Genomic DNA, 11,530 nt, shown 5'->3' on the forward strand with positions numbered 1-11,530 from the left:
CCTCCCTATTTACCCAGCACAAACATACAACACAGGGCTCTCCACAGCAGCTCCAGGCCTCTGCAGCCTGAGCAGATGTCACTGAACTCCTCCTCCTGCTCTTCAGATCCAACTGTCCCTTAGGATCACAGAGATCTGGGGACAAAAGTGGTACTGCAGTAACTGCAGACAGAGAAGTTGTCAGAGCAAGGGCAAGAAGGAGACTTCAGAGCTGAGAACCCATCACCAAGCTGCCCATGGGAAGGACCTTCCTCTTCCCCAGGCAAACAGCGACCTGTCCACAAGGCACCCAAAACATGATGTACCCCAGTAGCTCGTTTTCTCTAAGTCAAAGCCTGAGTGACACAAAACCTCTGAAGTGAAAGCAGGCACCCAAGAAGCCTCACTGGGGAATGGCTCCGTTACCAACCAGTCCCATTTCAGGCTGCCTCTGCATGTGGTGCTCCTGGGCAACAAGGCCTCCTTCACTTCCTCCCCCAGGAAGATCCAACCCCCACACAAACCAAGGAAACCATCCAAAGCAGCTCTCCTGGAGCAAGTGGTGCTTCAGGAAACATCCCTGATCCAACAGCAACACTACTGCACAGGGAGGAGGGGAACGGTAGGACGCTTACACATGCCATCCTTGAACCCCTCTTGCACTGCAGATACTGGCACGATTCAGCTGTACTACACCAAGTGGTAAATGGAACTAAACTGCACTGAATGACTTAGAAGGTTGAGCAGAATCTCTGTCATAAATCGAGAGTGATACTTGAAACCACTGAAAAATATCATGCAGGTGCTACAGGTGAATAAAACAAAGCAGAAATAAACCTCCATTTATGTCCCAAGGTTAAGAACGAATTCAGCTCAGGTCTAAGCACAGCGAGCCTTGCATTCTGCCTGCTGATATGTGCAGCTGGCTGCTAGCAAAGCTGCTGCTTGGGCTTCAAACATCCACACTGGGCTTAGTAAAAGCTGAAATTAGAATGGCTGCTGATAAACATGCTGTGGCTTTCTGTGTCCAGCCTGCCAGGCTGCAAGGAACAGGCTCAAACTCCCATGTTATGCTTGGGCTATGGCCTTTCGGAGAGCTGTGAGGCTTGGGCTTAAGCTGACCATAAGTCTGAATCCCAATGGGCCTGGATAGAAAAGGATCACCCTGCTTGTTAGTTGTTGAACACAGCCCATGCACAGCCAAAAAAACAAGGACCCTTGGAGCTGACTTCAATACCTTCTATCCAATCACAAAGCTCTGCCTTCACTTCCACTTACAGCCAAGTGCATGGTCAATATCTTACAGCCACCCCAGCAGGCCCTGGTGGCTCCTGATTACAACAGGTTGTATTCTGACCCTAAATCTCTTCCAGCAGAGTAGTCCAAAAACGGACAGCTTTCCCCTCATGTACCAGTGCACATAACCCAACTGCTCAGTAAATCTCTGCATATGAAGAGCTGTGCTGTAATTTTTCATGACAGCATCATACAATTAGAAACCTGTTAAAAGAGTCTGCTCCCCATACCCTCAGGCTGCACTTGAGAAGATTTAACCATGACTACAGCAGTAGCTGTTATCCAAATCTGATCAATCAAAGTGTCCCCTTGCAGCTTGGAAGCTGATTTGCAGCACCCGCTCTGGCACGCTGGCACTCACCAGGCTGGCTGCTGGCTGACCAGCCGTGTTATTCAGCACTGGATGCAGAAGCTCCTGCCCTTCAAATCTGCTCAGAATTCCTCTTTAGAGCACATATTTGCCACGCATGACATTTCAAGCATCCTACTCAGTTTCGCCGTTGTCACAGCGGGATCCCACCAAGGCGTCACACAGACCAGCTCTGCCTGCAACCTCCTATGAGGTCCAAGAGGTGATGGGTTCAGACATACTATTAAATGATGTATGCAGTCAGTGAGGTTTCCACAGCAAACAGGGACTGAAGAGTCTCAGCTATCCAGCCATTAAGAAAACCCTCACATCAGTCTGCCAGCCACGTAATAGTTGGAAAAACATTTCAGCCGTGATGAAACTGAAGCGGGACTGAGCTACCCCTGCTGCACATGGGCAACGGCTCACTGCCTCCCCAGAAAACCTCCCCACACCTCCAGGTGTCCGAGGGTTTCTACCTTGTGCAGTGGAGCTCCCCATGCTTTCAGAGCAGCTCTGCAGCAGCCTGTTTCCAACAGCAGGTTTATTCAGGAGATTCTCAGCCTGCTGTTGTCCACAGAACCTGACGTGTGACTGGTTAGCATGGGGTCTGCAGATGTGGTGGGACTGCCCAGGACGTCCACCAGACTGACCCACAGCCTGCCACGGTTAGAGAGCATGAGAGGAGCTGTGCCACAGTTGGCATTGCCTGTCACCATGAGCCCATCCTTTTGCACACTGGTGATCTCAGAGATCAGAAAAGTATTCCTCTTGGCTGCCTGCAAGGTTACCTGAAACTAGAAGCAGCACCAAGAGATGCTCTGTGACTAATACTGATGGAGTTTTAGCAGGAACCTCACAATGCTCTGCGATGCCTACACACAAACTACATCTCCTCACCGAATGCAAGCAGGCTGCAGCACTCACCTGCTGTTGCAGACCCCAGAAACAAGTGAAAGCAGGAACGTCAGCAGCATGCAGGCAGGCACCGAGGCCTGCTTCATCAGCTCCACAATGATACTTGCTTCAACGCCATCCGACTGCCAGTGGGTCATCTTAATGGGCCCATCATCGTATCTGTCTGTCATGAAGAGCACCTTGCTGCTTGCAACTGTGTTAAAGATGGCAGAGAGCTTGGAGGCATCCTCTGCCCCGAGGTCAGCCGTGTCCAAGGGGGGGTGCAGATGGGACAGCATGACTTTACGTTGGTCATAATACACTAAGATGATTTCTTCTTCTCTGTGGTTGTCAGACTGTTTCTGAAGGGTAGAACAGTTCCAGAATTTGCTGTTTCCCTCTTTGCTTATCTGAATCCATGGCTCATGAGAAAATATCGTCCCAAGGTCTTCCAAGAACTCACTCAGGCTCTCTTCTTTCTCCTGTTTGCTGTTGTTCCATGAGCCGAGCACAGAAATGCTGACCTTAGTCACCTGCTGGACTTCCCTGAGATATTGCTTCACCTGAACAGGAATAAAGGGGAAATGGACCACGGCGAGGATAACAGCAGAGCTCTGTTCTGGGATCCAGCGGCCGATCAAAATGCCGCTTTCTGCCGAGGAGCAGCACGAAGGAAAGAAGACCTTAAGGACCATGCCAGCAATCCCTGGAGGATGGGACACCTGCCAACAGACACAGAAACAGAATTTGGAGTGGTGATTAGATGCAAGGACAACATGAGCTGGCCAAAGTCACCAGCAAGGAGGTCTCCTGTATCACCCAGGCACCCAGAGCTGAACTCGGTAACAAACACGCTGAACAGCCCTGGCCACAGCACTCATCCCCTCCTCTCACCTAGAAACAAAGACAAGAAGTTTGTTGCAAGCAGACTACAATGACTGACTGATTGAAGCTTACAAAGCAGCTTCAATTCATTAGATGCAAGATCCCAAACCAGGAGAGGCATCTCTGCTTTATCAGTGCTCCGTACCTGAAGTATTTTTCTTGATGTCATTAAGAAAATACCTCAATGGCTTTGTAAGACTTTTATTAAAAGAAGCTTCAGGGCAGCTGACAATGTCTCTTTAAATAAGGTGAAGGTTTCTAACAGAAATATAATTGCTGTAAGGAGAGAGCTCGCACACAACAATCGGCATCTGGCACCCGTTGTCCTTTTCTGTCCTTCAGTGCTTTGTTAGAGATGTGAAAACTCCCCAGCCCCCGAGGCTGGCTGCTCTGCGAGGGACCCAGTCAGTCGGAAAGAGAAACGGAGTGTATTTATAACACGCACAGAGGATGCACAGCGCGCAGGTCCCTGTGGTTTGGTTTCTTTCCTCCCTTTTTAATACAGGACAATTGATCGAGTAAATCTCAGCACTGGGCAATTTGCAGTGGAATGGAGTAGGTGATGGGGCAGCAGCAGAGGCACGTGGTTAAGCAGCTCCCAGGCCCACAGCCCTGCAAATATGGCTCACACAGGAGCACTGAGAAGCTCACCCCAGGGCATTCCCTCTATCAGGGTGCTCAGGGAGGTTCTGCTGCTGAGCACAGCATCTGCAGGTACTGGGGGCTCCAGCCCATGGGGAGGGCAGCTTTGGGAGCCCACAGAAGGAATGATGTCTCCTCCTCTATGACCGAGGATAACTGTAGAGACGTGGAGCCTGAGAGCATCTTGAGAGAACCTTTAATAATCTGTATTTTTTTTCAAAGGGCTTCAAACCTCCAGCAGATTGGGAAGGGAAAACATATCAAAAGTAGAAAACTGGGAGGTGTGACATCCTGAGACTGGAAAGGTGCAGCACCGGGCATGGGAAAGATGAGGGAACTGCAGTCCAACTGAGAAACAGTATCACCAAACCCCAACAATCATTAGACCCAAACAGACTCAAAAACAGGACATCCTGCTTATCCACTCCTATTGACACAGCCCAAATGAGGGTGGTTTTGCTGTTTGGGGTGGAAAATCATGAAGACAAAGGACAGACACTCAATTAGAATAACGCCTGAAATGCACAGGAAAACAGTGAAAATCAGCTGCCAATTAATTAGACTGGTCCTAAAAAAGTCTAAAATAAAACCTGTCCCTGCATCACACATTTGTTTCTTTTGGAAAGAAGTTGCTGCTGTGCTGTTTGCACAAGCACCGTCCCTTTGCTAAGGGTCACATACACCCCAGGTAGAAGGAAATAAACCAGGGGCACGACTCCCACCTTGCACCCATACCTCTGCAGCCAAAAATCGAGCCCCTGCTGCTAGCACAGCACACAACCAGCAGACAAGGACAGGACGAGGGGGAACGGCTTTGGACTAAAAGAGGGATGATTGAGGTGAGATGGGAGGAGGAAATCCTTCACTCAGAGGGCGGTGAGGCGCTGGCACTGCTGCCCGGAGCTGCGGGCGCCCATCCCTGGAGGCGCCCATGGCCACGGTTGGGTCCTGGGCAGCTGAGCTGTGGGGCTCAGACCATGGCAGGGCCTTCCTTTGGTGACAAGGCCATTCTACGCATGCCGGGCCGCTCGGGGCGCGCAGGGGACGAAGCAGCCCAAGCTAAATCCCTGCCCGGGAACCCCGAGCTCTTGCCGCCGGCCTCGGTGCCGCCGGGCCTGGAAGCGCAGCACACAACGGAACGCGCCCGCGTCCCGCCCGCAGTGCAGCGCTCCCCGCCGGCGGCCCGCAGTTGTAGCGCCCCCCCGCCCCGCGCCGCCCCGCGCCCCGCTCCGGCCCAACGCCGCCTACCGCTCCGCGCCGCCCGCTTCCGGGTGCCGGTTGCTCGGAGACGCCGCCTGCGCACCGCGCTGTGCCCGGCCGGCCCCACAGCCCGGCGTCCCGCGTTCCGCCCGCTGCGCTGCTCGTTTCGCCCCTCTCCCCAGGCCCCGCTTCGCGCTGGGTTTCCAGGATCTCGCCCCGCAGCACAGACCCGAGGCGTCCTCGCAGGGCTGGGAGCCGCGCGGTGTAACCCGCAGCTGCTGCTGAGCCCGTGAGATAAGCAGCGCCAGCGCTCGGTCCTGCTATCTCTCGTAGCCACGGCGCTCGGCTCCAGGGCCTCGTGGTGCCTCGCGGTGCCTCGCAGCCTCTCCCCGCACTCTGTCCCTGGCTTACCCTCCTGCTGCCCAAACGCGATGGGAAGGGGCATCCAGTGGGGCGTGCTTGGGATGCGGGATAAGAACCTCTGGCAGCTATGGGGCACAGATCACAGCACCGTGTGCACAGTGGTGCACCCAGCACAGCCAGGCTGAGAGCCCTGGGAGCCCGGAGGCATCAGCTGCAGCCTCGGAGCTGTGGGGCAGCCTGCACTGCCATAAGCCGGAGCAGGAGAGGAAAGCAGCCTTCCCTGTGCCACCACACCTTGCCCTCTCTCTGCTGATAGCGACGTGGCTCCTGAACTGTGCAGCCCCAATGTTGTGTGAGCAATGGGACGTGCAGATAGGAAACGCGCTCTGTGCAGTAGTTGCTGCTTCCCTGTAGAGGTCAGGAATGTGGCACGGAATTTGTTACCTTTCTTTTAATGTTCTCCTGGAGGGTGCTGCAAACTCAGCTCTGTCCTGGCCTTACCCCTCTGGCTGTGCTCCATCTTGGACATCAGGGAGGCAGAAGCGTGGCCACGTAAGATGGGTGTGTGTGGGAGAGAAGGAATTATTTCATTGAAAAGACACACAGGAGGATGGTGGTAAATTTCCAAAGCACCAACACACCATCAATTTTTATAGAACCAGAGAATCCTTCAAGTTGGAAGGGAGCCATAAGGACCATGGGTACCAACCCCTGGCCCCACACAGCACCAGCCAAACCCAAACCCTCTGTCTGAGCAGTGTCCCATTGCCCTGGGGAGGCAGTTCCATGCCCACCGTCCTATCTCAGCCCTTCAGCTACTCTGGTGGATCCAGGAAGGGTGGAGCTGAACCGTTGTCGCTGTAGTCCTTGTTTCTGCCATCTGGAAAAGCTGAATGGCAACAAGGTGGTTGAGTGCAGGGACAACAGGAGCGCCTTCATTTGCAACCCACCAGCGGACCCAAAGCTCAGCAGGGTTGTGGTGGAACCGGCCCCACTCTGAAGGTTGTCACAGGGTGCCCAAGGGCAGCCGGGGCCTCACGTGGTACTTGAAGACTTTCACACAGTTCTCACCTGCGTCTGCCACGAAGAGGTGCCCAAAGGGGGAGCAGGCCACGCCAGCCGGCCTCCGCAGCCCTGCGGACACCAGGCAGATGGGAGCCCCGCTCTCTGGGAACAAATGGACGGTGCGGTGCTGCTCGTCTGCCACCACCACACTGCCTTCTGCATCCACACACACCCCCGCCGGGTTGCCAAACTGGTGTCCATATTTGCTGCTGAGGGAGCAAACGAGTTTATGACTGCTCATGAACACCTTGACGTCTCCGCACTCCTCACTTACCACGAAGCCTCCATGGGGTGCCGGGCTGACATAGCGAGGTCCCTGCAGGTTGGGGACTGAGTGAATGTTCAGTGCCCTGAAAGCATGGTCCAGTGCAAAGCTGCAGACTTGGCCTTGGGCATAGTCTGCTACTAAGATCTTGCCCGTGGAGTCCACTCCAACACCCCTGGGGGAGCCAAACTTCCCGATCTTTATCCATTCTCCTTTGGAGGGGGTGGTGTGAGGATTGAAGACCCAGACAGCCCCATTTGTCATGTCAGCTACGGCCACTGTTCCTGCCCGAGTCACAGTCACATCCTCCGGCAAAAAGCTGCCACCTTCCCTTCCCGTTTGCCAGCAGGGCAGGGACTTCAGCACTTGGCCTGTGCTGCTGAGCACGTGCACCCAGGGAGCACCCTCGGCTGTCACATAGATGGAGCCATCCCGGGAGCAATGGATTCCACTTACACACCCGTAACGGCTGCCAGTGGGGTTGGGGATCTGCCGCACCAGCTCATCCTGACGATAGTGGAGGAGGTTCTTGATGTTGTCCAGGTCTCTACACAGGCTTTTGGTCTTGTCTGCCAGCTGGTGGACTTGGAGCTGTGTCACCATGCCCATGCCCTGCTGGCTGCTCAGCAGCGGGCTGGCAGTCTGTAGAGTGGTGTTTGACTTCAGCTGAAGGGTGTAGAGGGCTTTCAGAAGCTTCTCCTTCTGCTGGCTGGTCTCCAGAGTGGAGTCCATGATGAGACTCTCATCCCTGTTTAGAGTAAGTGGAAGGCCTATTACTGACCGATCTCTAGGGACATGCTCTGAGCTCAGGTGCTTGCTGAATACACAGGACCAAGGTGTTGGTGCTAGGCTGGATTCACGCCAAAGCAACAGAGAGCAGCTCAGTCCTGCCCACTAATTATGTGCTCAAAATGTACACAGGGACAAAAATCAAAGGGGAGCAAAGCTGGATCTGCAACCAGAACAGTGCATGGGCTTCAATGCCAGTTTGAGTGACAGATCTGTCCTGAGGGTTTACGCAGAAGGGACAGCCCTGTGTGTAAGTGCACTGGGCTGAACTCCATCTCTCCAGTTCTTAAGATCAGCAGCTTCTCTCAGGTCCTTCACACTTCTTTACCCTATTTTCTCTAAGCCATATCTCCCTAAGCCATGCTCAGTCCCTGCTTGCACTGGCTGAGGATAACTTTTCCTCCACTCCCGTGAGGGTCAGATTTCACACCTGGCCAGGGCGTGTGTTTGCTAAGGGCAGCCTCTTTCCATCCAAACCAATGTATTCTGGAAACAGCCAATGCCTTAGCAGGAGGAAAAAGAGAGGTATTGCTCTGATTCAGCCTCCACAAACATTTCAGAAGTGGGTTACACCTTCTTTCAGATGCGAGAGCCAGCACAGCAACCACCATTTCTCTTTTGCCCACTCTGTTTTACAACCACAGATATGAAGGTTGGGTCCTGCAAAACCCAGAGTCTACAGCCCTGCTCTTCAGCAGAGAGGAGCTGCTAAGAGAAACGTGACCTTGGTGAGGATCCTGGAGAGGCAGAAGTTAACCTTGCTTTAAATGTTCTCATAATTATCGTTATAAAGGACACATTCAGCTGTTCTGTTTGCAAGCCACTGCTCCGCCTTGATTGCCCTGTGTCCCATGACTGGCTGCTGTTCTACACTGCCTGCAAGAGTAATACTTCCCCAAGCCAGCACTGGAGGGTTGTGCTGGGCTGAGGCATACTGGGTGTATCCTTCCCAAATGCAAACACTGCAAACGTCTGAAACATCATTCCCCAAGTATCTGCAGAGATACCAAATGCAACTACATGAGAGCGAGTGTGAATCCGGCTCCTGTTGGATCTGTGGCTTGAGGACAAATTTCTCATCTTCTTCCCTCAGTGCAGGGGAAGTGTGCTTCAGCCCCTGGCAGCAGGGAGCTGAAAGGTGGCACCAAGCCTTCCTCCAGCCCTCACACTGCTGCCATGGCGCATCGGGGTCTTCCTGAAGAACTGAGCAGAGTTTAAATCCAATAAACTGGCTTCCAGAGTTGGTAAAAAGCAAGTTACTAGCCAAGAGGCTAAGCTGCCAGCCACCACAACCCCAAAAATACAAGTGGCCACTTTGCTGGCCGTGACCCCATCCCCAGCACAGCTCAGTGACTGTGCACAGCCGGGAGCCCAGCTCCTACCTCTAGTCTGGATGTCCTGGGGCTGCCTGTCCTTCCCAGCAATGCTGCCCTCCTGCTGGCTCTGTCCTGCTCCCTGGCCAGGCTTAGGGTGGTGGGGCTGATGGTGCTGTGTGTTGTTAGTGACGGACAATTGCCCTTGAATGTGGGTAAACACAACAGCTTCTTGTGCTGACAACCAGAAGCAGCAAGACAAGGGCTGGTGCACCCAGTTTTTATTCCCTGCTGGTCTGGTGCCCAGACAGAAGGTGTCTTTCCTCCAGGATCAGAGGAGGAAAGGCCCCAAGGTGCTCAGGTGCAGTGACAATTAAGGGCTTTACTGCAGAGCTTCAGACAAAGGGAGCAATATGCAGCACCTGAGTGAAACATCCTTTGGGAAGTGGGGTGGGGACACTCCCACACCTTGGGTCAGGACTCTTAACTTATCTCACTGCTCCTCCACGGCTCCCTGTGTGCTCCCAGCCTGGGTCACGTGCAGTTGGGTGCCCCAGTTTATGGGAGGAGATGGGGATTTTGGCAGGGGTCTAATGGAAACGCTCTTTATCTCCATGTCTGTCAACCATGGCTCCCTGCTGCTGTGCAAGGCTGTGTTCTGACTTGGAGGTAGCACTGATTGGTTCAAGCAAAGAAGGTGAAGAGTAAATGCAGAACCAGTGAGGTCCCACCTGTAAGGCACTGCTCAGCACTGGATTTGCGTAGTGTGGGGTCCACCCTGGCCAAGGACGAGTTCAAAGCATCCACCTTAAATGTGGCCAAGGTTTTTCTTGGCCTTAATAATGTTTGTGTCTGTCCGTTACCTACATGAGCCAAAGGCCATGAAGTTTGGATCAATCTCCCCCCATTTTTCCATCTTATGGAGTGCTTGGAGGCAGTTGGACCCTGCTGACTGTAGGGGCTGCAGGATGGGGAGCTGCCTCCGGAGCCCTGGACTGGGAGCTCGTGATTTAGTGCTTGGGGATCTTCTGGTCCTATCAGTGCATCCCTGAAGCTCACAAGGTCTGGAGGGCTGCTTCAGGCCTATTACCAGACAAAACTACAAAATAACCTGACATGACAAGCACTGGGGCCACTCCATCCAAGTCCCAGCAGGACATAGGCAGCTTCAAAAACCATCTCCCAGGGCAACAGGGTCTGACCTTTTGTTTCACTGTTGTGTGCTCCATCACCATGATAAACAAACACAGCCTGGCCCTGGGGCTCCTGTTCACCTTTCCAGGACCGTGCCTCTGTCACAACCCGTTTTGAAGCCACCCCTGGACCTCAGGAGGCACCTGTGTCATGGTACAACCCGTGCCCACGCCAACACTGGGAGCTGCAAGGTTCAAAGACGGGGGCATGGTCTGGCTGCCCATACTACAGATGTACCAGGTGAGGAGAGCTTGGGTGCAATTCAGGTTTTCCCAGAGCATGGCACTGGCAGGCATTAGCACTGACCTTCAGCCCTTGGGGTTTTTTCTCCCCTTATCCCAGGCCCATGAGTTCTGGCCTGAGTGTGCACACGGAAAGCTCTGTGCCCAGCGGATGGGGCACAACACCTGCCTAGCGCCATACGTGTGTGCTGGGTGGCTTATCCCATGAGATTGCTTACCTAGAGGTAGAGTTGTGAAAAAAACATAACCCAAACTTACTTAGATCACATCTGCAGGGATGGGGGGAGGATAAGGGGAACGTAGATGGCCATGGCATCCATGGAGGGTTTCAGTTGCCTTGGAGAGATTTAGGCTGAAGGCTGGGACTGTTCTCAGACAGACCTGAAGTAGAACAGCAGTGTCTCAGACTGCTCTGAGAGCATTGGTTGGGAAACCCTACAGCTGTCCTGCTCCTGGCCCCTGGAAATATGTTCACCCTGTGAGACACCAGAGTCCCCATTGTCAGCCATCTAACCTATGGAGAAGGTTCTGCAGTGTCTGATAGGGACCGAGCTCTTCTGGCAGAGCAATAGGAAAGCCCCATCCCTCCTCCTGCACAGCCTTTTCTCCACCACGAGGCTCACCAGAGGATTAAGAAATTAATCCAGTTTGGGACATCTAGCTCTCTGCTGTCTGACCAAAAGGGCCAAAGGCAGTGCAGATCAGCGGGCACCGGCAGGAAGCCCCTTCCCTGCAGGAGCAGATCCATGCGCTGCCCCTTCCTCATCTGTCCCCAGGCTGTGGCAGCCCAGTGCTGGGCCACGAGTGGCTCCTAGGGTGGCACCCGGCGCTGGTTCCCGGCATCATCTGCATCCCCTGGAGCAGAAGGAGGCCCACGAGAGGCCTGAGGGAGACCTGCTCTCACTCTCTCTCTTGCTCACGCTCTCGCTTTTGCTCTTCCAGGCTGCCCTTGGGGACCACGTGCCCCCGAGCCAGACCGCGGCTCTCCTACATACTCCCAACATCACTTTCAAGTACTTAAACCCTCCCTGCTTCGCTCTCTGAGCCTTTT

The 11,530-nt window shown here is 53.9% G+C and overlaps 1 protein-coding gene across 6 annotated transcripts in view; it reads right to left on the reverse strand.

The window, feature by feature from the left end:
• The window catches only part of PIGQ (phosphatidylinositol glycan anchor biosynthesis class Q), a 35,052-nt gene extending 25,698 nt beyond the window's left edge, over positions 1-9,354 (reverse strand). Inside the window, exons 1-2 of one of the 6 annotated variants that reach the window (XM_048961634.1) lie at positions 9,113-9,354; positions 2,552-3,243 (exon numbers count right to left, since the gene is read on the reverse strand). In XM_048961634.1, coding sequence (XP_048817591.1) covers positions 2,552-3,216 — 665 coding nt within the window. In that variant the 5' untranslated portion in view covers positions 3,217-3,243; positions 9,113-9,354. The other 5 variants (XM_048961632.1, XM_048961633.1, XM_048961628.1 and 2 more) reach the window with 5 other exon arrangements.
• Between the last annotated feature and the right edge of the window lie 2,176 nt (positions 9,355-11,530).

Source organism: Lagopus muta, chromosome 15, assembly GCF_023343835.1.
Source record: "Lagopus muta isolate bLagMut1 chromosome 15, bLagMut1 primary, whole genome shotgun sequence".
NCBI classification, from domain to species: domain Eukaryota; kingdom Metazoa; phylum Chordata; class Aves; order Galliformes; family Phasianidae; genus Lagopus; species Lagopus muta.